Consider the following 27882-nt stretch of genomic DNA (forward strand, 5'->3'; position numbering starts at 1 on the left):
TTCGTCTCACCTGTCAAAGAGTATTTGCTCAAAGTTGTCTGATTAAAAAATTAAAGACCTTTGTTCCAACGCAACCAAATTAGATGCGAAATAAAACAAGTACGAAATGAGGTTGGTAACGCAAGCCTCAAGTTTTGACGTGTACTACATTTTCAGTCATTCTCGTCATTATTTGATACATATGTCGTCAATTTCACTTTCTGCAATTACACTGCCAGACGTAAAATTCAAAACTGCCGTCTTTATGCTCTGATGATTGTCTGCTTCTTGGGTATGAATCATGCGGAAAGAGAAGTTTCTCGATTGCCATGTGCTGCTCAGGAAAGTAAGTCCACAGTCACTGCTCAGCCTTAGCCTGCAAACCTGGCGTGATATCGCGCACGAGTACTTTTGGTTCAAGTCCGTCGGAAGCTGGGAGCTAGGGTGAAAAAAAAAAAAAAAAAAAAAAAAAACTGGAACAGAGTAACTGATAGACTTAACAAAGCAAGCAATAAACACCATACTGGACTAAAGAGCACAGTGCCGATATGATAATGGCCGTTTTCTTTTTATATATATTAGCAAACCAACCGAAAAGGCGATGGCGCTTACCATTTATTATTCGGTTTCAGGTTGCTTTCATATCGGGAGCGAAACTGCAAGTGGAATGAGCGACTGGTAAAGAATTTTCAGACTTTCCGTTCCAAACGGGAAGAGAGGAGAAAGATAATCCCGGCAAGGTTCGAATGAAGGTTCTGGAAAAGTTTTGCACGATTCATGTTCCCCCGAAAATAATGTATAATTGGCTAAATAAATGTCAGCTGGGGTTTGTTCTAAAGACACAAGTCAAAGAATAAAATGAAAGGCCATTCAGTACGCGTTATCTTGTTCCTCTGTTTCAAAACGAGTCCTAATTTGATCTGCATGAGAATAAACGCGTAGGCGGAACACATTTTGATAATAAAATAATAATAAATAAATATATTTATGTAGGATGACCATTTCAGTTATAAAAACTGCTATTAACATGGGTCCTGCGTAAAATAAAAAAATGAATAATTAGTAAAATAAACTATAAAATAGGCAAAAATCTAAAAGCTATATAAGAAATCTAAAAATATACATATAAAAAGAATAGTTGCTTATGAAGACTCGAATTGAAACAGAGGGAAAAGGCAACTCGAAAATGGCGTATTGCGGATTGAGAGGCACGAGAAACACTTCCACTTCTTACAATGAACAATCACTTACATTGCAGTATATGCCAGCTGCGATAAAATTGTGTGCAGACTGTGAAACCTGAGTGAGCCTTTAGAACATCTCCAGAAGAGATGATTTTTTCTTTTTATTCAATGGGACTTGAACTTTAAAGTTAGTAAACCCAAAGGTACAAACAAGATGATGTCAAGATTAGCAATGAGATTTCCAATATTTTCTGGCCAGTTTTTGCGATGAGAGTGTAAGTTATTGTTTGCCACTTCTACAGTGAAGCAAAACATTATAGAGGCCAAACGGACAAGTAAACACGAGCGAAAAGTTAAGTTCATATCTCCATCAAAACAGGAAAATGGAAACTCCTTTTTTTGAATTTCTCTGATTACAAAATACCCTTGAGAATAATACAAATGAAACAATGTTTCAACCGTCATTTCAGTTGACGAGTCGGAAGAAACAGAAATGCAGTGACGGATCCAGAGGTGTTTAATGGGGAGGGGTCATAGGGGGTATAGGGTGATAGGGGTGGGAGAGGGGTTGAGAAACGTTTTGTGCCCCCTGGATCCGCCACTGGGACACTCTAATCAGTGAAGAAATCTTCCCACTCGTACACGACAGCCTTCTCTTGCTTGTCTCCCCAGGACTCGCTATCGCTGTCGTCTGACGCGTGGTAGGTTTCTAATTCTTGAAGATCAGCGCGGATTTCGTCTTCCTCCTCTTTTAGCCTTCGTGCCATCTACAAATTGAAAGAAAACATTTCAAGAAAAGTACCTTGACATTTCAGTTTGAAATAGATGGTCGGGTTGAAAAATAGACATCTAAATTGTAAGTTAACATTCACATTTTATTCCTGAGTCACACATCATAACGGATCTAAAACAAAATATTCGCAGATTAGCTATTTGGACAATTCCTGACTAAAAAGTAACATTGAAGAAATCTTACTCTGTCTTTGATTTTCTTGGCGTATTTTCCTCGCAGTTTATTCTGTTTGTCAATCTTCTGCTGACGTTCCTGCTTTCTTTTCTCGGTCTCGTCCACCTTCCGTTTAGTAGAGGACTGAAGTTGCGTCTTAGCAAAGGCTTGAGCCGCGGCAATCCTGCTTCTATTCCGTGACGCTCTGTTCCCTGCTTGTTTCTTCTTCTCCATCTCCTCATTCCGCTTGCTGTCGGCTGCCGCCTGCTTAGCTGCAATTTTGGCTGCAGTAGCTTGGGCGGACGTCTCCGCGGGGTGTGGTCGACTAACTCCAGCCCTGCTGCGCGCGCACTCTCGGATGCGCTGTAATTCCTTTAGTTTCCTCTCCTCAGCAGCGCGCATTTTCTCTTTCATATCCTCCAAAGTGTGTTCAGGCGCCACCTTCCGCTTTCTAAACCGTCGAGGAACTCTAGCAGGTGGGTAGACCGTCTTCTTCTCTCCAACAGGAATGTCGAAAGCGACTGCGGTTTGCACCTTTGTGGAGTCAGTTGAGCTGAGTGGCTGAACCGCGCGGACAGTATTTGAACTTGAAGAATTGCCATAAGCTTGGAATGCGAGGATTTCAAACGCAGTATCCACTAGTTGCCGATTACGGTCTGCAGCGCGAAGCCTGTTATTCATATTGCTTCGCACGGGTGGCGCACTGACTCTTTCGTTGGCCAATGCGCGCATGGCAGCTTCTATTTCCTCTTGCGAGGAATCATCAGACTGGCTTGAACTGTCCTCGCTGAGTGAACTTTTGCTCCGGACTGCCGCCAAAGAATGGACACTGGATTCACCCTGTTGTTCTTCGTCTTTCCAGAACTCTCGGTCCTGAAAACATGCCGCGTCTTGGTTGGCAAGCTCCATTTTACTCGCGGCTTGTCGCGGCTCCGTAAAAATCATCATTGCTGGATCGATCTTGTTTGCAGATTTAAACTTTGACAGTAGCGACCCGCACATCTTGCGTAGTCAAACTCTGATAACAATATATGAAAATAACCTCAGAAATATTTGTTGTACAACTGCTGTTTGCAACGCGCACAAACCGTGTCAACAAGTTTCCAAAATGGACAAACTTCTTGTTGCCTTGGATTCGTTTATTACGTGCGAAAACGTCAGCATTTAAGTCGACGTAACATTCGAATAAAACTACTGGAGTATGGACTATTGACAGGTAACAGGTTTTCAAATTTCCTTCGGTATTTGATTTAACGTTCTCTGTTTCGCGCGCTTTCTGTTGCTTACTATTGGCCCAGTTCCCGATCGCGAAAACATTTGTTTGCACGCGTACTTACGGCAATAGAATATGGACACGCAGTCCACAGCGCTCAAATGCATTGCGCGTGCGCATTTACCACCATCGTTCTCGCCTTCCGTCCTTTAACATTTCAAATTTTCGAAATCCTTCAAGCCTAAAGTGAAGACTGCTGCTGGAAAGTTTACCTTAGTATAGTACGCCGCATATGCTTAAAGAATGTAATTATTGTGAACTGCAATTGGATTTACCGCTGCTAGAACGTTTTCTAACAAAAGTCTCTTCCAAACTTTGAGGCCACGAAATCCGGAAGTGGTGTTGCATTTTTGCATTTGACCGCTACGAAGACATACAGGAACTGACTGGGCCCACAGTCGACTTTTTTTTTGGTCAGTGGGTTGCTATGTAACGCGATGTATTGTTAGCACCTTGCAAACTAACCCTGAAGCCACTTATGTCGATACTTATTGCGCTAAGACCAAGAGAGATAAAGCGATGCAACTTAAATATTTTCTTGTGTCCATGCGGTTCCGTTTTTCTTTTGTTTGTTTTTCTTTTCCACCTGAAGCTGATTCTGGCAAGGACATACCATCTCGCAGTTTGTACGTTTTAAATTTTTAAGGTCAATGACTCTCGAGGGACCCCTCGAGTGAGACTCCTGTCTCAGACAAGGACAACAAACAGAGCAAAATGTTCGAAAGAAAACTCGTAAATTTCGCCCGTAAACTAAAAAATTTGTCGCATAGGTCATTAAAAATATCGCTTTGGTCACAACAATAGGATCCATTGAATGCAATTTTCCCTGATGTTGCAGAATATTCACCGCAAACAGTGGAATGTACCCTACAATGAAACACGCGAACATTTCTTCTGTTTTATCTGATCGCCGATTTAAACCATGAAGCTCGCTCATTAACTGTTATGCCGCTTAAGAATGGCTTGTAAGCGTTGAAACGAGTGTACAATGGACAAAAACGACAGCATCCCGGCGACAAAAACTGCTATTTTCAGGATGACCCCAAAATTGTATTTTGCGCCCGATGACTGTCGCGCTTGAAGGACAAACGGATCTTTCTCGCGCAAAGAGTGAACAAAAATGCCAACGCCCAACGTCGAAACTAACAAGAGGACCAACGCAGCTTGAATTCGCCGCACTGTAAGAAGCATTCCACGCCTTGTCATCTTTCTAAAAGTATCATTCATGTCACAGCCGATTAAGACAAAACAGAAATAGCTGCATCACAGCAGACAGTATGTCACCATGATACGCGCAAGCGATGCGGTGTAGAGTTTATCGGGATTAGCACGAATTACTAGTGAGGCAAACGCCAGAGGAATATTTACAAGACATCCAGTTAGATCAACGGAGGCCAGGGCCATCAAAATAAGTCTTGTGGTCTTGCTAAACAAGGTTGGCATCTTGACGAAAGTAAAAAGGACCCTCGAGTTGCCAAATCCACCAGTCAGGCCAATTACAGCGAGAGTAAGTCCACTGACAATTCTGGCTGAAAGTGTTGGGTGTTCGAGTACTTCTGAAGTGTTGGTGAAATTCGCTGAAATAGTCGATGTCATTTATAGATTCTTTCTGAAGATTTCAGCTACTTACAATGTTAGCCAGTGAATTATTCACTTAACAAGACAAAACATTAACAGCTTCAAAGAAATCAATTTAACCAGCAGCCGTGAAGAAGCGTCTCTCTTTTCTAGGCGAAAATTTGAGTTCTGACAGTACAAGGCAATCTTCTTGCTGACGAAAGACATTTAAAGTTATTCTGTTTGAATTATACCGCAAAGATCTTAAATTATTAATTTCCAGGAATTAACTGTCATGCAAGTCAAACGTCATTACACAAGATTAAAAACGGCACAAAATTAGTTTCGACACCAAGATATCTGGACGCTTTGTTTTCCCAAACTTTACTTGAAACCAATGATCCTCAAGTGGTGTGTTTCATTTATTGATTGGTGCATTACTTGATAGGAAGAGAAAACAAAGGAAGATTTGCTCGTGGGCGCTTAAATAAATTGGCAATTTTTAAAATTGTCACCGTACTTCAAGAACGTTGACAAAGGAGCAAGCGCGAAAAAGTTTCGGTGGTTTTCTTTGAAGTGTTTCACAACATAATCCTCCTTAATCTTGTTTTCAAAACTTACAAGTAAGCATGTGCACGCCGGGTTTCGAGGCTCTGAGGACGAACGACTGGAATTTGTATTTATTGACGAAACACTGCGAAAGGTACTGAAAGGTATTTACAGGTTAAGGAAGGTCCATAAGCTACGCTTTCCTAACTTAGCAGCGACATTTTCGGCGGAATTAGAGCAACTTGGCTACCATAAATTATTTATCTGTAAACGGCAGGTGGCAAAGGTGACTTCAAACAAGAGAAACATTCAATTGCAGGACAAAATGCCTTTATGTGAAGAGTCCTCTCTGTCCGCATTCACACTATTGTAAAATAATAGCAATCGGTTGATTCCGCCTTTGAAACAAGAGTCTACCTAGCACCTCTAACCAGCCAGTGAAACGAGTGTCGCTATTAGCGACACAATGAGAGCTTCGTGTGCAAATAACGAAACCATGGATGTACTAGAAAGGATTCTTTCGAGAATATATGACGGTAGATATTAGAATCTAACGCTAGCAAATGCCAGTGAAGGAATGTCCTCTTGGTGTTAACTTAATACAATAATTTAAAAATACTCGCTGAAAACAACGTAATGGGTTATTGCACAGAAATACAACGCAATAAAATATCTCCGTGTTTCTTTAACCATATAATTTTATTTTTTCTTAAACTTACACTTATTTCCAGTTGACAGGAGTCTTGAGAAAAAAAGAAACGTAAACACTTATTTGGGAAAAACTGAGAGCAGATTGTCCACCAATATGACGTCTAAGTATGACGACATGTATACAACCCAGCGGTTTTCATCCACTGTCAAAACTAGTCCAAAACGTGTAGTGCAACAGACTTTAACCTATCAAAACAAACTTCGTTTTCTTAACCAGTCAGGAACAAAACCAAACACATCCGAGCTTTTTCCCGCGCTAGGCACCGGTTGCACGTTTTCCCGCGCAAGGCACTCTTTACATGTTATGGCCTCGAGTTCTCATTGGTTTATTGTTATTTGCATTTGCTTTGATTGGTAAGGTGTCATTGCCTTAACCGATATCACAACAGTCATCAGAAAACCGCTGTAATCGTTTCTAAGGTTACTTTGGCCTTGAGTAACAAAGACAGCTCTGACTAGCTTGAAGACTGGCTCCCATACGTTTGCATGACAATTCAAGGAAATTCAAAAACGAACCTCATGGAATAACCAACACATTGCGAGCATGAATTCATTTTTGAGAAAGCAAGGGAAGAAACCTGAGACACACGAAACACGAACGGTAAGTAAAAACGACTTCAAATAAGGTTTTGTTTTAGATGATGGCGTGAACAACTCAGAATAGAAAGAATGTCCATTCTTCTCCCCAGACTAAATGCCTAGACGACGACTGAAGGAATCGCGCGGCTCTTGTGACGAGAACGTTCAGCATGATTCTGGCATGTTTCAGAGGTTCCTTGCAAACTGTTAACGCTGAAATCCATTGTCCCTCCGGGGCTATCGTGTTAAAAGCTTGATGTTCACTCTCCAAAAATGGCGCGACTCGAGATAAAACAAGACCATTTTAGACTTGCCGACGATTTGCGGCCCCATGCCACTGGGGGCAATAAGGATTGATGATGATGATGATGATGATGATGACGATTTCGTAAGAGCCAGTTTCTGACATGGAAGACACTAAAGACAAAACAGTAAACTAAGACAAGCAATTTACTTCAGACCATCGAGTGGATGACATGGTTTCTTAAAAACAGTACACTCACGAGGTGCTTAAAACAACAGGCAATCAGTGGTGGGTTCACTCGCACTTTCCACCACTATGAGAGAAAAGCTGTTATTTTCAAGAACAGGAGGCTAAGCAGGATTTGCTAGTCACGATACGCTTGAAGAACTCGAACATATCTCGAGTGCTGTTATTCCTACACTCGCCAAAACTCCGTTCTCCCGTCAGTTTTACGTCATAAGCCCACGTCATATGCAGCCCAGGAACACCTCTGACGATAACACGGGATCAGCCAGTTTTTTTTTTTTTTTTTTACAGTCCTAATCAGGTTTCCGACCGATTGCCCAAACACTTCCATCAGTCGAAGAAGTGTCCAATTAAAATAGTGAGAATCCAGATTTCTATCACCAGTCTGTGGATATCACCATCTCGATGAACTTCGAATTTGATGAATACTACCAACTTGCACAGTTCATTAAAAATATATTCTTTGTTCGTATTGGATATATCATTAAAACTATCGGAAAACACCTGTAATTTCAGTTCTGCATTCAGAACGTGGATTGAAGCAATATTTTACTTTTCTATCGTCTTTTCAGTTTCTTTGATTGGTTTGCAATATCTCCTAGCTCTTGAAAAGTTACTCTTACGACATGTATTAATTATTTACAGTGTCACGTCACTTATATTATCGTTCTGAAAAATTTTGCCCCGGCAATATTTGCCCCTTGAAATTTACTGAAAGCTTGTCATAAAACGTCTATTTAACACTGGCCCCGCAATCAAGCGAGATCGTTACGATTTGTACAAGTGTTCTCAACCACAACGTAACTCGGAGGACAAGGCTTCTGAAAATTCATGGCGCCGCCTGGCTCGTGATCGTCGGAAATTCTCGCCAGAACGCGCAGATTGTTCATGTTATAAACTCCAGGGAGGGAGACAAAAGCGTCGAATTTCAACGAAGAAGTTCCATTTGAGTCAAGCTGAAATCTCCTCGATGTTTGTCCTACCCAAGTGAATGAGCTAGGCGATGACCTGGGGTCCAGGTTGGTTTCTTTGTGAAAGGAAAGTGCACTGTTTTGGGAACTGTTGGATTCTCCTGACACTACTGTAGAGTTTCCAACGCTAGAGGGAAAGAAAGGAAGTTCAATTCTTAGCGATCAAGATTGCAAAATGAATCAGAGCAAACAGGAGCTGATGAAGTACAGCGCACAAACCTGGGAAGTAACTCCACAAACACGTCAACCGGTGTTGAACAACAGTTATGCAACAAAAGTTCCACAACGAGACAAGCCAACCTGGAAAAGAAATGTGTCGGTAAATCGCGAAATCATCCCAGTGAAAAGGAGCGCTTCCCACGACCCAAGTAATAAGATTGTTGACAGAGACAAATACTTTCTGATATTATCGCTTTTCAGTCAACTCCCCGGCCAAAATATACGAAGAAACCATCAATAATGATAACACCAGGTTACAAAGGAGAATTCGACCAAAGGCTTGATCTTGACGTCGAGTACACATGATTGCAGAAGTTTGTAGAATTGCAAAATCTTCACAGTAAGTCCAATTTTTTGTGATTGCGCCGCGCAAACAACAGCCTGTAGTCAATTCTTTTTTTATGCACGAGACAGTGTTTACTGTGATAGGATTTGGGTCGATATTAGGGCGGTAAGGCTTTGCACAAAATTAATTCCATCAACGAATCAATACGATGTCACTTCAAGGGTAGCATCGCCGAATGTCATCGGAAGACTCTCGAAGATTGCGGGAAGTGTTCCGAAGATTACCGGAAACCAGCAGAGGAATTCCGAAGATTGCTGAGGATACCATGAATGAAAACGAATAACAAGCTCTTAGCATGCTATTTTACCTGCTGGAGGTGAAATCGACTTGCAGCGATGCAGGATGCCGCAAAGAATACTTGACTAACAGCTCTCTGTTACTCACACCATCCAAAGGACTTGGTAAAGCTATTTCGTTTGAGGATGAATCCACCTGTGGTACCTAGGTGAGCACAAAAGCACTGATATGTAATAAGCGAATGTGTTTATCAGATACGTGGCTAAAGAGAAAGGAGGAGGGAGGAAAGGGGAGCGACTCAGAGAGAGGGAGCGATAGAGGATAGAAGAGGTAGAGAGAAAGAGGGAGGGAAGGAAAAATACTAGCTCCTTACCTGAGGTTGTGTGACCGCTGACACTGTTTCTGCTAGTCTGTTGATGTTCACGTGGCTCTGACCATTGACAATTTGCTTCTGAAAGTCCTTGTCTATATACGAAGTCTGATGTTAAATAAGGAGAAAAATGGTCACTACTTGCTGGCACGATGCACTATACGCAAATAGCATACACCTTGAACACTTTTGACGCCAAACCGAGCATGATCGAAGACAAAGCGACCTTTCCCGAATATCAAGATATCCTTTTATGCCTTGACTTACGCTTTTCAGACCAGCTGTTCCTTAGACGCGACGAGTATTTGCTACCTCCGTATCTCCGCGAGCCCAAGTTTAACACCGTTGATATGGACATGATTTTTACTCGCGAGGTTTTGCCGGGTACATGAGCGTTTCTCCTTTGTTTTTAACGCTTTCTCACCTGCCAGAACACAATTAAGCCAATGTCCACTTGCGATGTGTCATCGACACTCGCGGATTCAAGGTTCTCGTTGAGTTTCCTTTGCTCCTCCCAAGCCTGTGATCTGAAGTAGAAGTCAACTGCTGGAGAGCACGAGGCAGCGATCTACAAATATAAAAAGAAAATGCAACCTTGAAATATAATACAGTCAAAGATAACCATATAATTGAAGTAATATCTGAAGTGGCCTCATTTAGAATTAGCCGGCTCACTATGCTACAGAAACATTTACCACCTTAATTTTATTCTAGAGTGGTTCCTACCTACAAGGACCATTCTGGCAACAGAATTAACCGGCCGTTTTACAGGGGTGGGTACAGATCGGGTGGAAGGTCACGACGAAACCGTTTAGCTGTTAGTGGCCGTTTCAGTGTTGTTCGAGTGTGAGCGACAGTAAGTCTCTAGTTATGGGTATGGCTACTATTTCTTACATGAATAACGACACATGATCTTTCTGTTTGATTTGTCGAACTGAGAAATGTTATTAAGTGACACCAAAACAACAACAACAACAGAGGAATTTTTCCCTATTATAAATTCTTGAATGAATTCTTACTTCATTCTCGACAAAAGACACGTGACTGAAACGGAGTTCGTCATCCGAAGAATTACTTTCACCTGTGGAAAGAAACAGAATTACGTATAAGTAATACGTTAATACATGTACGTTATAGTATATCACAAAATGAAGACACACTAATGTGACGAATACGGAGGCAGACAGGCAGGCAGGCAGACGGACAGACAGACAGACAGACAGACAGTTGACGAGAAAATATCTGTATTTCCATTCGGATCAAAGACATGACATAGTTGTGAACATTTGGTGGCGTATCTAACCAACATCGAGTGTCAACGTTTTCCCCGTCTGTTTGGTAATTATTTTATTGATACCAATTCTGTTACCTTGGTACTTCGTTGCTTTAAATTGGACGATCACTGTCTCTCCATATCTTACTTTAATTGTACCATCTGTTTGACGTAATAACAAAGAATCAAGTAATTTTAACTTTTAAATAACGCGAATATCCTTTGACATACTTTTAGAGCTTGAAAATAAAATTTATGAAGCGCAGTTCTAAAATACCTTGCTGTCTCATTCAGGTTTTACAGGTAAGAGTCACCAATTTTCACTGAATTTACTGAGCTGAAATTACTTCTTATTTAAGGTGGCGTTTGTTTACGAAGGAAAAGGTGGCAGCCGGTATTACTGAATCCTCGCTTATTCAATGCAGTTGACAGTCAGTCATCAAAAGTGTTTATTATATGGCTTGTTCTTGTAGCCGACATAACGTGCGCTCTGATTGGCTAATTGTAGGGCATTATTCTCCCGTGATACCCACCGGCTGATTACGGGATTGCAAAAACAAAGCAAAAAGCCATATAATAAACTTATTAACCTCGAACGTTCGGTCTTAACGGGAAAATCTCAGACCGAGACCTTGCCGTATTGACCGAGCCATAGCGAGGTCCATACGGCAAAATATCTCACTCTCGGTTAACAGAGAGCTCACCCTCGGTTAAGAAGTAGTTAATACGCTGACCCGGGTGTGGAACAGTACATGTGACTGCCCGCTAGCAGACCGTTTACTTTTAACCTCAAGAAAGAAGTCTGTGCTTGTTAAGAAAGGTGTCCATTCGAAAGACTTTCGACGTACGCCTAAATGACGCATCTATTGGTAAACGCTCGAGTGTACCTGTCTTATGATGGCTTAGTGGCTGCAAAGTCCATTTTCGACTTGCACAAGACACTTGAACAACCGAAAATTCGATATGTTTTCTTGCAACATCACCCTACAGAACAATAGAGAAATATTAATACAGCTGAAAAAGAGACACATTACTGAGGGGGGTTGCCCGAGAGACAGTACACATGAGTTATGTAAAATGACAATTCACTGACCTGTACAAGACTCTCCACATCCAGTGCAATAATCAGCTGATTTTGATCCTCAGAACTAGGGAATAATTCATTCAAGTGAGAATAGTGTTTATCAGTTAAACATGTCAGTGCTTCAGACAAAAAATGTCTGCAAGCATGTCCTTGCATCAATCAATAAACTGCTCCTTCATTTCTTTATCTTTCTTCCTTCCTTTTTTTTTTTCTCTGTTCATTTGCCTATTATTACTGTACCCCATTCCGGAAAATACAGCCATTTTGAATCAGTTGATGAAAATAAACATTTACGATTATTTTTTTAAAAAATCCTAAGTCATTTGAGGTATTGTGTATATAATCACACAGAAAAAGAACAGAAACAGTTGAAGCCAAGACTTGCTCACAGGATTTCCTTAGAGGTAGTCATACCGTTTGAATCCAAACAAACAAACAAACGGCAAACAAAACAAACCAAACCAAACCAAAACAAAACAAAAAAAACCTGTTTTCAAGACCAGCGTGCCTGTTCCTTCTTGCAGTAGCACGCACGGAGACAGAGCTATTTGTAGTGATGTCAAAAGCATGTTGGAGAACTCGATAACTGAAAGAAAATGAACAGTACAGGAGATTAACTGGCAATACAGCCATGTCCGCGCAAATTTCCTCTGGCACCACAAACAGATTAACCCTTCAAGATGAAATGTTTCAATGTAGCGTGTCATACCTATGTACTCAAAAACTTAAGATATGGAGAAGATTTATGTGACCTTAGCAATGCAAATGGAAGTGTTATAAACCGGTAAATCTTTTAAAAAACAGTCGAGCTGTTGGATATATTGCTGCTACATGTACTGCACAATCAAAAGAAGGAAAGAGCAGGTAGACAAAATTGAAGTCTGTATTAATCTGATTGTACATGTATGGTATAAAGTGGAATCCACGGATTTCTCGAACCATCGATTTTCGAACCTCCTAGTAACTAGAACCAAAAGTCGCTTTCTTCACTTAAGTCGAACACTGAAATTTACCCCCGATTGTGCAAACGAATTTTCGTTTTCCTTGAAGTTTAAAAAAAAAATACCTGTTCCCTGCAATCCCCCCCCCGCCCCCCCCCCCCTCCAACCTACTCCCAGGACTCTTAAACAATAATGGTAGTAGACAGTGCACTAAAGAGGGTTGAAACGATTTGATAATAACTACAATAAGAAACACCTCACCTCATCAGGGACTTAGTTTCTGCTGACTGGTAATAAAACAGCACCTCGCGTTTGAATTTTCCTGGTTTCTGGTGACCGTGGATCCAAACTGGAAGCTTGGTTGTATAGCCAGGAGCAAGACTACCTCCTGAAATGGGAACTTCAGACACTCTCCTGATGTTACTCACATTAGAATTACATTTTACACTGCTCTGAGTAGTTGGATTATCCCTCGGTGTCGCCCGCGCGCCTCCAAAGGTGAAGAATTCAGGGTTGGGTGTAGCGATGTTGAGATTTTCAAGGTGACATTCACTGCAGTTCGTGAACTCAGCCGTGGTTTGCACCACCTCATTACAGAGAAGTTTGGTTGGAAATCCACAAAATCGAACCTGTGAAAACGATGGCTGGTTAGCATGATTCTTAGAAGCTTTACAGATGTAAGTCATACCTACACGTAGATCAAGCACGAGAAACTCAACAATAATGGTTTTGTAGACTTAGAATTTGGATTGTTAGTGTTTGGAGAGAGAGGAAAACCGGACAACAAGGAGAGAATCCCTCGGTACAAGACCTAAAACCAACAACAAACTCAACCCACTTATGAAGCTGGGTCGGCGGTCCTCGATTCAAACCCAGGCACAGTGATGGGAGGCAAGCACTCTCATGCATTGTTGCACCACCCAGTCCCATTACTAAAGCTGTGTAAGAAAACAAAATCTACAACTGCTCTATATATTCCTAATTATTTTTTTTAAGCTTAAGAGGATTACTTCCAGGAAGCTCATCACCTCAAGTAAAGGCATAGGCGCCACAACATCCAGGTTAAGACGATTGTCCAGGCCATGCACCACGCTTGTCTTCTCTGCCTTGGTGTTGTTCAGTCTTGGACCCTTCAGCACCAGGTCCAACCTTCCCAGCATACTGACAGTAGTCATGGCAGAGGCTGCCGCAGCAGGGACGGAGAACTTCTCGTCAACTGGGCCATTAATGGCCACGCTCGTCAAGCTGTATTTGATGGCTGTGATGTGAAGCTGGCCTGTCTGGCAAGGGATTACAGTCAGATGGGCCTGTATAGAAAAACAGAAATTGTTGTTTAGCCATTGTGGTTTGGTGTGGGCAATCTTTATTTTACCTGCTGCAGATATGTCATTTGCGATCTCGACAAAGCTCCCGCAGCACCAGTACAAAAAGCAATGTATCAGTTAAATTAAGAATATGTATAGTAATATTTACAAGTAACAGGCCACTTTCGATATATTAAAATTCAGCTTGATGGTGAGGCCTACAGGACACAAACAAAAGAAATGAATAAACATGGTCATCCAATTTCCTTTGTTTTCGTCCTCTAAGCCCCGCTGCCAAGCTGAATTTTAATGTATTGTCAACGTGAACCGTGTACCGATGTTAAGTAAAGTTAGTTCTCTGTATTTTGCACACAGATACATTACTGTACATGCAAACAGCATGACGAAAAAGAAAACTATGGCGAGGCAGGGCAAAACATCAAAAACATGCACGTAACAAAAATAACATTTTTACTCAAACCATCAGCCAGTACATGTATAACGTTTATTTTACTTACAGCTTTGGTTTCGTTTCCACAAATATCAAAACTCTTGATCACTTCTGTTTTGACAACATCTTCCCTTGGGGAAAACTACAGTGAAAAGAAGATCATGTGGTGAATAAAACAATTTACAATTACCAAATAAAACTCTGTTTTTCGGTCAACTTTAGAATGATGACTTATAACAGCAGTAACTAATCAGAGCTAACCTCATTAGAGATGCTGTCACTGTTGTCTTCAGGAGTGAATTCCCACAGTAACAACAGGTTTGTCAAATTCAGTGGAATCTTCAAAGGATTTTGCAGGACAACTTCAACTCCAACAGTTTCTGAAAGAGTAGAATAAAATTACAATATACTTTAACAATGTTGATATGTCATTTTTGATCGACCACTCAAAGTTAACTGTGTTACTTCGACTTCTTGTATGGTTCTCTCCTATGAAAATTCATAAAGCAATTCTCAAAATGTCACTGCACGTCATAAGAGATCTGTACATAGCACAGAAGGTTGGGCTTGACCCATGTCAACAGAATGAATTTGGGAAGTAACTGCAGACACATTGGGTGCTTACCATTTAACCAAAAATCCGCAAATTTCGGTTAAAAGTGGAATAGAACGGAAATTTTCCGGGAAATCCGTACGGAAATTGTAGACTACCTCCTGAGGTAGTCCTCCATTTCCGTTCAGAATGGAACGGCGGAATTTGCTACATTTTCCAGTTTCCAGTCTCTCATCAGCCGCAAACAATAACGGGAAATCGATTTGTAAATAGTAAGCGTCGTCTCGCTCGGTTGGTTGTTGATTTTGGAAAAAAACCCTTATCGTTATTCAACGGTTATGCCAATCGGTTTATTCCGACAAATGGTAAGCACCCATTATCTTGTTTGTTTCGACATATTGGCTGGTTTGACACCTAGCACTTGTTAAACATACTTTACTTTGGTGAGCGGAGTTGAATATTGAACGTTAATTGAGCACGTAACGTAACTACATTTTACCCAGTACTAACAGAGATGGCCTTTTACTAGACAGTAAGCCTATCAAGACATCAGTGCTTACTACAACTCAGTACAAGTAATAAAACATACCTCTAACAACACACAGGGGTCTTGTGCTGTTATCCGTCTTTGAGCTTAAACACGGTACGTGAGGTCGAAATATAGGCGGCAAAGGAGTTCTATTAACACTCTCGTAAGCTTCCTCTTCGAGTTGAATCCATCGCTGAGCCAGCTTTGGGTCAAATTTATCCTCAAAAGAAGCATGTCCAACTGAAGCCCAGCTGTTATTTTTTGCAATTTCATCATTCACGCCAAACGTTTGATTAAAAAAGTTGTCCTTGGTTTCAAGTGCACTGTTCACCACTTTTCTCTCAGGGTGTTTGCCTTTAAGATTGCTATGTTGATAGCAGGGTATTACCCTTGTCAAATCCTGATCAACCATGGGTAAAGGTAACACAGGAAGTCTGCTCATCTGCACTTTTTCCTTTTGTCTGATGTCTTTCAGTTGCTGGAAGGAAAAGCGAAATGTCTCTAGGCAAATGAATGTCTTTGAGCAAAACTCACACAGAATTGTTTATGGTGCCAATGTTCAAGGAATTGTGCTGGTCAGTTCTAGTTCATTATGCCTCCATAAATCATTTGCCCTACAGAATTTACATCAAATGATGCCATCAATATCTAATATCAGTAAAATTCTACCAGTATACTAATGCAAATGCTGCCATCTGATTGGCTGAGCTACTCGTATACGATCAGGCATTAGAGCGCAGTGGCTCTCGGTCGTCCACGAAATGCGACGTTTTTATCGTTTTTCCGAATTTTTGGCAGAAAGTTTACATGTAAATGGATAATTAAATTCCTGAGAAGACGAAAAAAAGGATAATGACGGTTTTTTGACCGTAAAAGCTTGAAATTATTGAGTTAACGGGTGCGCGAGCGTAAACACCTGCAAATTTACTAAGGCCAATTCAGTACGTGCGATTTTGTTAAAGCGTAAAGTTCAATAATGCGTACAAAAATAATTGGAAACCGTTATTTGCGTTAATTTCAGTTAGAATTCTACTAAAACAATTAAATTATTGATTCGGCCTTCGGCCTCATCAACTATCACCTCATAGAAATCTCGAGCTCATAATCTAATTGTTAATTAGAAACCAGTCAGCTGTTTTCTATTAGAAATCCGCAAATCTGAATGGCTCTCTCATCGTTTTCTCATTGGCTGATAGACAATAATCATGCGCCCCGCTTCTTAATTTTAGGCTTAAAAATACACAAAATTGCAGGTTTTGTGTTGTACATGTCATTAAGGTTCTACTGAAACAAGCACACTACTCGCCCTCGTTTTCTATGAGCGATAGTCAACTTGGCCACATCTCGTCGACTATTCACTCATAGAAAACTTGGGCTCTCAGTCTAATTATTAAATATATTTATCCCAACTATACAATGTATGTTTGTCAGATTAATGTTGATTTCTGATAAAATGACTATCGTGCTAATGAGAAGATAGTAAACATAGTAATATACAAAAGCTAACCAAATTGTCCTGAATAGCATTCTCACACATTCCAAATACCTTGAAAACAAACAGAAATTCCCTGAGGTAAGAAGCTTGTTGTTCTGGTGCTTGGAGACTTTCATATTCTAACAGTTGTCTAAAGAATGTTTGGGCATCCTCTAATAAGCGAAGGTTAAATGACTGACGGCCAAGAGTGAAGTTAATGTGGTCCTGCAAAAACCAGAATTCATGATCAGAAATTAGTTTCAGATTGTCTTATTCAAAACAACACCTTATAATCTCACACCTGATTGGCTATCAGCAGGCCTGATGGCATGCAAATAGGACATACCAGCAGTAAGCTTCACTATCTGTATCACAGCCTGCATAGCAAGCGTTCCCGTATGAAGAGCTTTCCTGCATTCTGGCCGTGCGTACATTGGAACGAGAGCAAAAACCCGGCGAAGCAGGGGGGTGGTGGTCGAGTTTTTGCTCTCACTCCAATTTACGCGCAGTCAGAATGCGGAAAAGCTCTTTGTAATGGAACGCTTGCTATTCAGGCTATCCGTATCACGCACATACACGTAACTGGTCAGGCAGCATACATCTCATGGGTGTAATCGGACAGTTTGTGTCAGTTTTTCCTTGCACTTTACATGTATTTCAGACAGATATACTACACTTTAAGGTGGCTCAAAACAGTTTCCAGCACTTTTCAAGGCCTAGATTTTGATGAGTTACTGTTACCCCTCTTTATCAGTTGATACTACAATCAGGCCCAATCATTGGTGAACACAATGTTATCATTTTCCTGACACAATAGGGTTACCATAGCAACAGTACGACCTGCTAACAACAACCTTAATCTTAACTTTAACTTTTAATAACTCAAAAACAAGCTTGGTGACCCCCATTTTTTGCTATCAAATTTTAATGAGCAGGATAAGATGTACATGTACCTTTTGGCAAAGTTTTAAAAACATTTTTACACGGAGTTCAGAGCCACCATTAATTCATTTTTTCAGTCACCAATACTCAATTCTGACAATTCATTCCTTTTACCATTAGCAATAGATTGGACAAAATATGATGAAAGAAAATTACTAAAAGAAGTCTTTGTTGGTATTATAGTATAATAGCGGAGCTCCGGCGGCCCGAAGGGCCGCCAAACGGAGCCCCATACTCATACGGGAAAGAAAAGGAAACCCATGAGTTGATTTTCTCATGGTTATCATGGCTAGCGGTATTGCTCGTGGGCGCGTACGCACGACGACGACGACGACGACGACGGCGACGGCGACGGCGACGGCGGAGTTGCCCAACATGGCGGCCATACTCCAAATAATAGGTTGACAGAGACATGCAGCCGTGGTTTACCGTGTACTTCCTTGATATTGGACATCCATGTTATGATCAATTGACACCTGTCAATACAAGGTATCCGCTGACCAGTATCACGTGACCATATCGCGGGCTCAGGTTTACAGCTCCTCGAGGTCACGTGTTTTCTTGAAGTTGACCGCTGACCAAGCGCTGGTTATCGATTGGATCGCAGGCTCATATTGGGTTAGCTTGATGGAAACAGGGCAGGATTGCTCGGAAGCCAGTTTACGCTAACCCAGGATTAAAAGTTAATCGAATTATACCTTTTTCTTCTATACAAATGTGTTTTGCTGTTTTGTTTTGTGTATATGGTGATTATTAAAACTCAAAACAGAAGGCCAAACAATATACAGAAACCTCACCGCAAAGTTACAAAACTCAAATCAAAATTCTACCTTTTTCTGGGTTAGCTTAATTGGGCTTTGAACAACCCGGCCCAGGAGCTACGCTTTTAGGGTGGCCTAAATCTATATATTAGTATCATGTACCTGAGCAAGATGCCATGATTTTCCATTGTACACGTGAAGGGCTTGGCGATAACATCTCAAAGAGTGCTTTCTCTGTTGATAACGGGAAACAACAACCAAATGACTGTTACAGCACTTTTCACTTGAATGTCACCAGTAATTTGCATTTGCTTTGGTTTGGTCAGTTTCATTTGCACTGGGTGAAGACTTAAATTAAAAAAGACAGCTGCAAAAACTGCTTTATAGTTTTTCTTTCTGTCATTAGATCATGTACTCATCACAAGTGCAAAGTTCTACTCTCTACCCAGCTTTCATGTAAATTAACAATAACCCATAGTTAGCCTTAATGCCATCTGTAGTAACACATACTGTACTTTGAAAATCCATTTCAAGAATTACAGTACTGTATTGCAATCACACAGGTTGTGACTGTCTTACCTGTGCTGATTTACTATAGCGATGACCTGCCAAAATCATGTTAAAAGCATACTTGCGGATCATGGGTGGGTCACTGTGAAGAAAACAATGTCCTGCTTGTTCCAGGAACAGAGCACAAAGAAGATCAGAATCCTGTGGAACAAACCAAAAAGTTCAAAGTGGCATCTTTCACTTTTAAACTCATAACTTAAGATATGACTTTAAGTTTGTTGATCTGCCTTGAAGAAATGTCCACCTTTGAGATGTGACTTTTTTGGCAGGTGTCCCCATACAGGCAGATCTTAAACAAAGGCCTTAGTGAGGTGTCTACATGTACCTTAGTGAGGTACATGTACCGGCATTCATGAATATCTTCCTTAGAGAAACACTAGCCCTCTATCTTTGAGTTGGCTGCTGTATGCCTTGAGCAAGTAGCAGGTACCTTTTGAGAGGAGTCCACCTAAGAGAGGTGGTAAAATAACAAGAACCCAAAATGGTCAAATGCCGAAAATAAATGAGGGGAAGAGATGCCGCAAACTTGCCATAAACAAAGGTTAGGTGAATTTTATTCAAAATAACGCAAACATTGTCAATAGCTTTTCTCACTTTTTGATTGGCTACTTAAAAAAGTCCATAAGATCTCACTGGTTAAAAAGTTGACAGTTTGACAGCTGAAAGTTGAACTTGAAAGTTTGCATAAACTAAAATTTTATGCGTCTGTACTCTTATTGATGATAAAAATGAGCCAATCAGCGTGCAAGAAATTAGACAGTTATTGTAAAATTTAAAAGGTATCAGCCTAATGGAAGCATCCACCTCAAACAAATGCTAGCCTTTGAAAGGTGTCTCCAATAGATGTACATTTACTTGATAGAGCAGTTTGTACATTACCTCAGCAGTCATTCGCATGAACTGCATAGCAGCATCAAGATAAATATTTCGTGACTTGAATGTTTCAGTACTCAGGAGTGTGGCTCTAATCGCAAACTGGTGCTGTCTGCAAACAAATTGACACCAACCCAAATGATAAGTATTGCACCCATGTGGAATCTCCCAATTGAAGTACACTGTACAAACTTCCACATATTGTTAATTTATTTGGGTATAATTCCTTGTGCTAATATGACCTGTGGCACGATCAGGCAAAAGTTACTTATCAAACAACCTACTAACATCAAATAAAGTATGTAACGTATGTGATGTAATGTAAGTTGGTCATACACAGAGGCTTAGTAACAGTCAAAATTACAGGGTACATGTATACGTTACCTTCAGACCACAAGAAACATGATCAAATAATGGCTGAACTCAGATTGGAACAATTTTCTTATCTGATAAAAGGTTAAGGAATCAATGTTTTTTTTTAGTCATCTTGAGTTGGATTTTGCTCTGTATCACCTGGAGTACTTCTGCCAGTGAACATTGAGCAGAATTAAAGTTCAACCCCACTGAACCATCTGAAAAGTTATTAAAAAACACTTCCACATTAACTAAACAATACCTGCATGCATTGAGGTACGTGGTGATGGATGTTTCCATGTAGTGGGTGGGATAAGGACGTTGATTTGAAGCCATGAATGCTGATATGGCAGCCATTTCCTAATAGAAAGGTAAATCAAAGGATATGCAGTAGGGCAACATACATGTAGATGTAGGTGGAATCCAAACACCAAATCCAGAAGATATTGGGACTGATGATAACACAAGATATACAGTATGAATAGACTGTGCTAAAACAGACCAGTCACTGTGCTTATGATCACCATTGATCCCTTCATGAACTTACCAGTGCTCCAGCAAAGTAAAACCAAGCATGCTCATGGTTAAAGTCTCTCTTGGCTGTATGGTAACTGTTATAGGCAAACTCATAGTTTTGCACCAAAAACGCCAGATCCCCCAGCTTGCGCTGAAACAGCTCTGGTGAGTCATTGGTATAGCTGAAAGCAAACAATAAACAAAATGTGTACTAAATATGTACATATGCATATTTATTAATTATTAAGATATTTGCAGATAAATTTCATTTCATATCTCTCTGCAGCTCACATTATTCCTGGCACCAGACCAGAGGCTAGTCCAGCTGGCTTTCCTCCACCAAACCACTTCTTAGTTGCACTGAAGATAGAACGATGGAGACCCTTGCGGGAAACAATCTGAATGTTCAAACAGATGCAAAAACATGTAATTTAACAGCTGTAAGTAAATTATCCTTGGGAGATTACAGTTAGCTACAAATTACATGTACCTCAATTCATCTGTAGTGCTCTTACCATTCTTAAACAAAATGATCCAGGTATTCTATAGAGGTTCACCTCTCCTGGTGGCAGGCAAGTCATGCAACTTTAAACCATTGTTCAGCAAGGACACTTACATGTACAAAAGAGATGGGGTGTCCTTATCTAAAATAACATGTCTGCAGGCAGGTTCTAATTTGCTCTGATCAGTAACAAACTAGTGTACAGTGTATGCATGGAAAATGTGTTCTAAATAGTAGCACAGGTGTACATGTACAATGTAGATTGAATTTAACTTGAAGCAATCTTTTGCTCCTTTGGTAAGAAAATTAGGAGAACTTTACTCTCCCTTTGTCAAAGCTACAGTACCAATTTCATGAACTAAACTCTGTTCACCCAGGTGGTTCAACAAATCAAAATACAACACCTGATCATTAAGATATCTCATCAGCTTCTCAATATACTGTAACAGTCCTCTATAACCCAACTCATGAACAAATATCTTGATCCTGTCATGATCACTCAGACTCAAGCACAATCCATGATTTCTTTGCGTTGTCATGCCCCTTGTGCCTCCAGAGAACTGCCGACTGGAGAAGTAGCGGTAATGACTTGCGAGATGATGGTGGTGTTTTTCATTCTGTTTTGTAGCGAAATTTTTCTCTGGTTTCTCATTCATCAGGTCATCATCTTCAGGTACTGGGCCATCATCAAACGTCAGTGGACCAATCAGAATTGGACCTGAGCTACTACGAACTCGACCTCCATCTGTCTCTTCATTAACTGCAGCCTCTGGGTCAAAGTTTTCATCAACAGCACAGTTTTCAGGGTCATCTTCCACAGACTGGGCATCTGCATCGACTTCGTCATCATCCCAGTCCTTGCCGAAACAAAGCCACATTTTCAAGTTAGAGAGTAGGATGAGAGGGGAAGAGCGAAGGACAAAAGGATTACCTGCTCTTTTACTTCGATTCTTATTACATCTTAAATAAATTTGAAAGTCATGTTCAACTTCAAGACTTCTGTACACATGGCGTGTACATGTACATGCATATAATAATATCATTCCTTTTCAACTCGTTCCTTTTCAACTGAATGACACAGTATTTTCTCTGCATCATTCACAAAGCCATGCAAACAGTGCAGTACAGTTCTTTGCAAATAGAAGTACAGTGTACAATGTACTGTACTTTGCTTTCACAGGTAATCATCAGCAACTTTTCTCTGGAAAAGGCCATTCTTTGGCTTTTCAATCAGTGCATGAGCAACATCTCTATGATTTTAATGTATGGATTTTGTGGTGACATCCTCCGTTTTGTTACCTACAAAATCAGGATGTCTTGCTATTTTGGTCAGGGAGTGGGAGGGAGGAAACACTGACAATACACTAATGAGTTGGAGGTACAATGAGGAAACTTACCAGTGTGTCCTCACTAGTTGGTATGATAAACTGACTCCAAGGATCAGGAAGGTTAGGGAGTGGATTGGAACCTGTGTTATTAACAGAGTTGATCTGTAACATGTGACAAGCATGTGTACCATACACAGACTTCATACTCTGGTAAATAGCCTCTGCCCTGCAAGACAGAAAATAATATATCAATAAAACACATTTATTTACGTATGCTGTGACTGAATGGTGGGAAACCATCTTACTTCCACCATTTTGAAGAGAACACATTTAAACAATAAATAATTGACCAGGGCCCAGTTGTTTGAGAGCCGGTTAATGCTAACCCAGGATTAAAAGTTAATCGAAGTACATGTATCCATTTTTCTTGTATAAAAATTCTTTTCACTGCTTGTGTTTTGTGTAGTTTGAGATTTTTCAAACTCAAACCTGAAGGACAAACAATATAAACAGAAAACAGCACACAAAAGTTACAAAACTGAAATCAAAATTCTCACTAATCCTGGGTTAGCTTAATCGGGCTTTGAACAACCCGGCCCAGGTTCATTTCCCCAGCCCTCAGCACTGATCAACTTGCCTCCCATGCATCACAGGGATAGACGTATCTTTGCTATTTAAATCAACAGCACCTAGCTTACAATTCATATTGCAAGAGAACTTCACGGAATTTTACCAGGGTGCCCCAGAAATACATGTACTTCAGACCCATTTATAATAAAGTGAGAGTAATAAGAGCATTTTATCCTGGCTAAGACAAAATATTGTACATGTCAGCACCCACAACAGACTCAAACTCTGGACATCTGGACTTGGATTCAATACTAGCTAACTACATGTATTGTACTTCCATGTTCACATATTAGTGTATACAAATTGTTGTAGTGTCACTTTACGGACATGTATGTATCTAGTAGTCATTATAATTATTGCAAATTCCATTTGGATCAGAAACAAGTCATTATGATTATCATGGTAAAAAAGATAAATTAAGCTAATTACATAACCACAGGATCTTACTTTGATTCCTCGCCAACACTGACGTCATGTAAAAGTAGATGATATTTAAACACAGTATTGGTAAACCACCTAAAGTGGCCATGCTGTTCAGACTGCTGTTCCATCTGCTGTGAACTCATGGTAGCAAAAGCATTCATAGGGTCAGGATGGTGTGAAGATACAACAATCAGACCTTCAATAAAGTCAGCTGTCAAGGAAAATAATTAATAAAAATTGTTTATGGACATTGCCTCAGTCATATCTTTTGTTGGGATGGTCCTCCCTGTTACTGATCAATCAAAATGTCCTTCAATCCAGTTACATGTAGCAGAGTGCACCACACCATTGCCACTGCCATCACCATCCTCAAACAGAATTATATTATTTCAAGTCATAGTTTTTGATGGGGTTAACTAAAAACTTCCATTAAGTTATGAAACTGGACTAGATGTAAGTTATAGTACCCAAATTCCCCTTTCATTTAAAGGCCAATACAGGAAGCATCAATTTAAATCAAACTGTGAAAAGGATACAAGCTAAAAAGTGCCTAATGAATTCATGATCAGATGGTTTCACCAGCTGAAAGAAGCAATCTCGAAAGGCCTCAAACCAAGGTGCTGAAGCTGTCAAAGAATGAAAAAAAAAAAGACAACAAAAGTTTCATCATGTTCATGTACTGCATGGGGCTACATTACATACACAGTGATCACAGAAGGTTAAGAGGTTTTTATGTGGCTAGGTAAATGTAATTTACGCTAAGTTGAACTGAAAACAACTGCTGGCCAGCATTAGCCCTCCTTAATGCAGGACAGTCTACAGGTTCTGCAGGGAGGCTCAGAAATTTACAGCTCTCCTGTTGACATCAGGCTGTATATTGAGTACAGCAAGAACAACAAAATCCCAGCTCCATCATAGAGAGCTGACAGTTGTAGAGGAAAACTAGTTTTTTTAGAGAGGAGGTTTCACTCTAACTGCAGGTTCTGGGACCTTGTTCACATGAGCACAATGAGGCCAAAGTACAATCTACTTGTAAGAAAATGTCTAGATTATTTCTTGTGGTAAAATGAATGAGGTGATAGAGTTTTAAATACAATGTACAGCTCTGATGTACATTTCTCCTACCCACCTCTTGCCTGAGCTTCTGGGGTCAGGGTGCTAGGGTCAGTGTTAAGAGGCTGCGTTCTCGACACGACTTCACTCAATAGTTTGTTCACAACATGCTGAGGAGGGTGCGTGGCAGACATTTCAACCAGTCGTATGCGCCAGTTTTTCACAGAGTGGATGACACCAGAAGGGTCTCTGATATGAGCTGTAAAATAATAAGATGTACATTGTCAACAATGGTTACGGTAGTCAACAACAGCAATTAGAAAATGGCCCAAAGAAAATAAGTGCACTGATCGTTTTAACATTGTGGTTCTATTAAGCAATTAGATTATAAGCTCGAGATTTCTACCATGTGATAGTTGATGAGGGCACAGCCTGAGGTCAACTATCACACATAGAAATTGAGAGTGAATAATCTCATTGTTTCAGTATAAATCTACTAGTCCTTCAGAACTTTATCTAGATAATTTTCACAGACACCTTGAAAACACAAAGAAGCGGCCGTCATTCTGTTAACAAGCACACACTGCTACGCTAATTGGCAATCAGAGAACGACATTCGTGATAGAACGCTAGTAGCTAATCAGAGAATGGCAAGTATCAGAGCTTAGCCAATCAGAGAACAGCATTTGTGATAGAATGCCAGTAGAAACTCGGAACTGGTACAAGCCGTTGACGTAAATGCAATGATGAGTAATCAGGAGTCATGTCATTTTAAGTCAGTTGACAAATCAAAGCATTAATAAGTACAGTCAAACCATCACAATGGCCACTCTTTTTGTCTGAGCTGACGGTCCATACATTCACTCTTATTTTTAACCTCTCTATAATGGGCACTTTTTTGGTCCTGGCCAAAGGTCCATATATTCACTCTTATTTTAACCTCTATACAACAGCCACCTCTCCACAACAGCAACGGCCACTGAATTGCATCCCAACTGCCAAAATAGCATCTCATCAATGGACAGATAGTCAATGATTGACAAATGGTGTTTATATAAACTGTCTAGAAACCCCATTTCTTATTGCAAAAGGTCACCAAACTTGATCTCCTGGAGTTAGTGACAACAGGCGATAATGAGAGGAGGTCCAGATAAGGAATCCTATTAGATACATGTAATGAGATTGAAAATTTACACCCAAAAATCACTCAGTGGTGAAAAAGTCAAACTCTCTGCCTTTGGCAGTAGTCCCTCCTTCACATGCTTCTCGCCCCCAGGAGATCGCATGGCCATTTTTTCTCCCGGTTTTCTTTCACATCACCCTCAATGGACTAAGCAAAAGAGGGACTTCTCATAGTCTACTACAACAGCCACTGTCCTCTGTCTCCAAGATGGCCATTGTGGAGAGTTTTGACTGTGATACAATATGTAAAAGAGTAGTTACATTGTATTTAATAAATTGGCTGAGAAATCAAAACACTTATAACTGAAACTCCTGCTCTGTGTCCTTTAGTAAGTCAAATCATTTATACATGTAGATCAGTAGAGACCTTTTCACCACTGGATAAACTTTATCAGTTTTCTGTTCAGCAGTTTTGGTCTCCTGCTTTGCGCATCACATCAGTTGCTGGACAAATTGCAACAGAAACATATGAAAAAATTTAAAATTCAGATGGGAGACATGCATAAGCTGTACCCCCCACCCCCCTAACAGGGTAAATCAAATTTGATGATTTTAAGATTTAATCTTAAGCTTGTGACCGGTCTGCTTAACATTGCATTAGTACTATGAAAAGAAATTCTCTTGATTACTGCTACGAACTACAGGCTTAGGTACAGTAGCTCATAAACTACAGTAACGCAAGTAGATATCTTGTACTGTTCTGTAAGTTACAGTGTGATATCGCGCCCATCTGTTTCATTTTGTTTCATAGCGGAATTCATAACGGAATTCTTGCTGTTTAAACGTTAAAATAATAACGATTACACAGCACGCACAAATAGCATTCTTAAAGATGCGCGCTTGAGAAAGCAGCAACAAATAAAAATAAAGTTATTACTGAATCAACGTAATAATTTACGTTCTTACGAGCTTAATTGCTTCCGCTTTATTGTACATTACCAACTTGCAAGGATATGTTTAGCATTTTATTTTATCCGACTAATAAATTACTAACAAAGCAGTCAGAGCAATCTGATAAGACTTCAGGATACTGTTATCTTAATGTAATTACCTTCACTTGTTAGATGGCAAAACGGACGCACCATTTCCACAAAACTCAAGTTGTTCTTCTGGCAGACTTTTTCGGCATCTTCGCTGCACATAACAGCGACCATAGGGCAAAAGGCGCTCTGTATAAATTCAAAAGCGCTCTGCGTGCACTGAGCCATCGCAGGTAAGTGGTGTGCTAACGTTTCCAGAAAGGTCCGTACGTAAAATCAAGAATTTCCTGCATTTCGAAGGAGTATAATCCAGGTCAAAATGATAATCGCGGTAACCTGTCTTCCGTCCGCCATATTGATATTCAATACCACCACTGCGCACGTGCAAACTTACTGGCCCATACTGCATTGCGAGTAAAAGTAAATAGGTCTGCAAAGCATGCACGAGAAAAGCGGGTAGCCTGAGCACCGGGCGTTCCTTAGGAAGGGAAGAGGGAGGGAAACTGGAGGAAGCGGAAAGAAAGGATCAGTGCAAATGAAAGGGCGTGTGAACGACCCAGGAGGAAATCAAAATCCACAAGAATTACTCTCATCTTCACCAAATCTATTAAACCTACCTCGTACAAGACCAGAAAATCTTAGGTTTTTCAATTTGAGATTCGATTCAAATTCCAAAACACGTCTCCTTGAAAAAAAAAAAACATTCCGGAGGAATAATTTTTAGTGAATCAATAAAAGAGTTGACACC

General features: G+C 40.4%; 2 protein-coding genes across 2 annotated transcripts; both read right to left on the reverse strand.

Annotated features, from left to right (window-relative positions):
• Nucleotides 1-1286: 1286 nt before the first annotated feature.
• LOC149106103 (uncharacterized) lies at nt 1287-3126 on the reverse strand. Its single transcript, XM_089297569.1, has 2 exons — nt 2140-3126; nt 1287-1930 (listed from the first exon to the last, which is right to left on the reverse strand). The coding sequence occupies exons 1-2, from the start codon at nt 3109-3111 to the stop codon at nt 1775-1777; spliced, it is 1128 nt and encodes a 375-aa protein (XP_089153695.1). The 5' UTR covers nt 3112-3126; the 3' UTR covers nt 1287-1774.
• A 3042-nt stretch (nt 3127-6168) lies between these two features.
• Nucleotides 6169-27519, reverse strand: LOC110051759 (trafficking protein particle complex subunit 8-like). The gene is made up of 28 exons (XM_020757833.2): nt 27206-27519; nt 25049-25231; nt 24456-24545; nt 23944-24115; nt 22936-23092; nt 21943-22395; nt 21328-21434; nt 21068-21218; nt 20783-20880; nt 20173-20278; nt 19303-19434; nt 18886-18957; nt 17093-17245; nt 15607-16024; nt 14726-14844; nt 14532-14606; nt 13738-14016; nt 12971-13338; nt 12256-12354; nt 11778-11832; nt 11572-11668; nt 10781-10846; nt 10431-10492; nt 9836-9979; nt 9415-9519; nt 9112-9245; nt 8459-8539; nt 6169-8366 (listed from the first exon to the last, which is right to left on the reverse strand). Exons 1-28 carry the CDS (start codon nt 27360-27362, stop codon nt 8024-8026), a joined length of 4476 nt encoding a protein of 1491 aa, XP_020613492.2. The 5' UTR covers nt 27363-27519; the 3' UTR covers nt 6169-8023.
• Between the last annotated feature and the right edge of the window lie 363 nt (nt 27520-27882).

This window comes from Orbicella faveolata, unplaced genomic scaffold (genome assembly GCF_042242905.1).
Source record: "Orbicella faveolata isolate gen_17 unplaced genomic scaffold, um_ofav_v1 contig_3, whole genome shotgun sequence".
Lineage (NCBI taxonomy): Eukaryota > Metazoa > Cnidaria > Anthozoa > Scleractinia > Merulinidae > Orbicella > Orbicella faveolata.

Excerpts from the sequence above, each read along its gene's own strand:
- LOC149106103 (XM_089297569.1), bottom strand. The coding sequence starts at position 3,111 with ATGTGCGGGTCGCTACTGTCAAAGTTTAAATCTGCAAACAAGATCGAT. Across the intron at positions 1,931-2,139 it reads CCAAGAAAATCAAAGACAGA|ATGGCACGAAGGCTAAAAGA; the intron begins GTAAGATTTCTT and ends TTCAATTTGTAG.
- LOC110051759 (XM_020757833.2), bottom strand. The coding sequence starts at position 27,362 with ATGGCTCAGTGCACGCAGAGCGCTTTTGAATTTATACAGAGCGCCTTT. Across the intron at positions 17,246-18,885 it reads AATCATGGCATCTTGCTCAG|GACCACATTAACTTCACTCT; the intron begins GTACATGATACT and ends TGGTTTTTGCAG. Across the intron at positions 8,367-8,458 it reads TTTGTGGAGTTACTTCCCAG|CGTTGGAAACTCTACAGTAG; the intron begins GTTTGTGCGCTG and ends CTTTCCCTCTAG.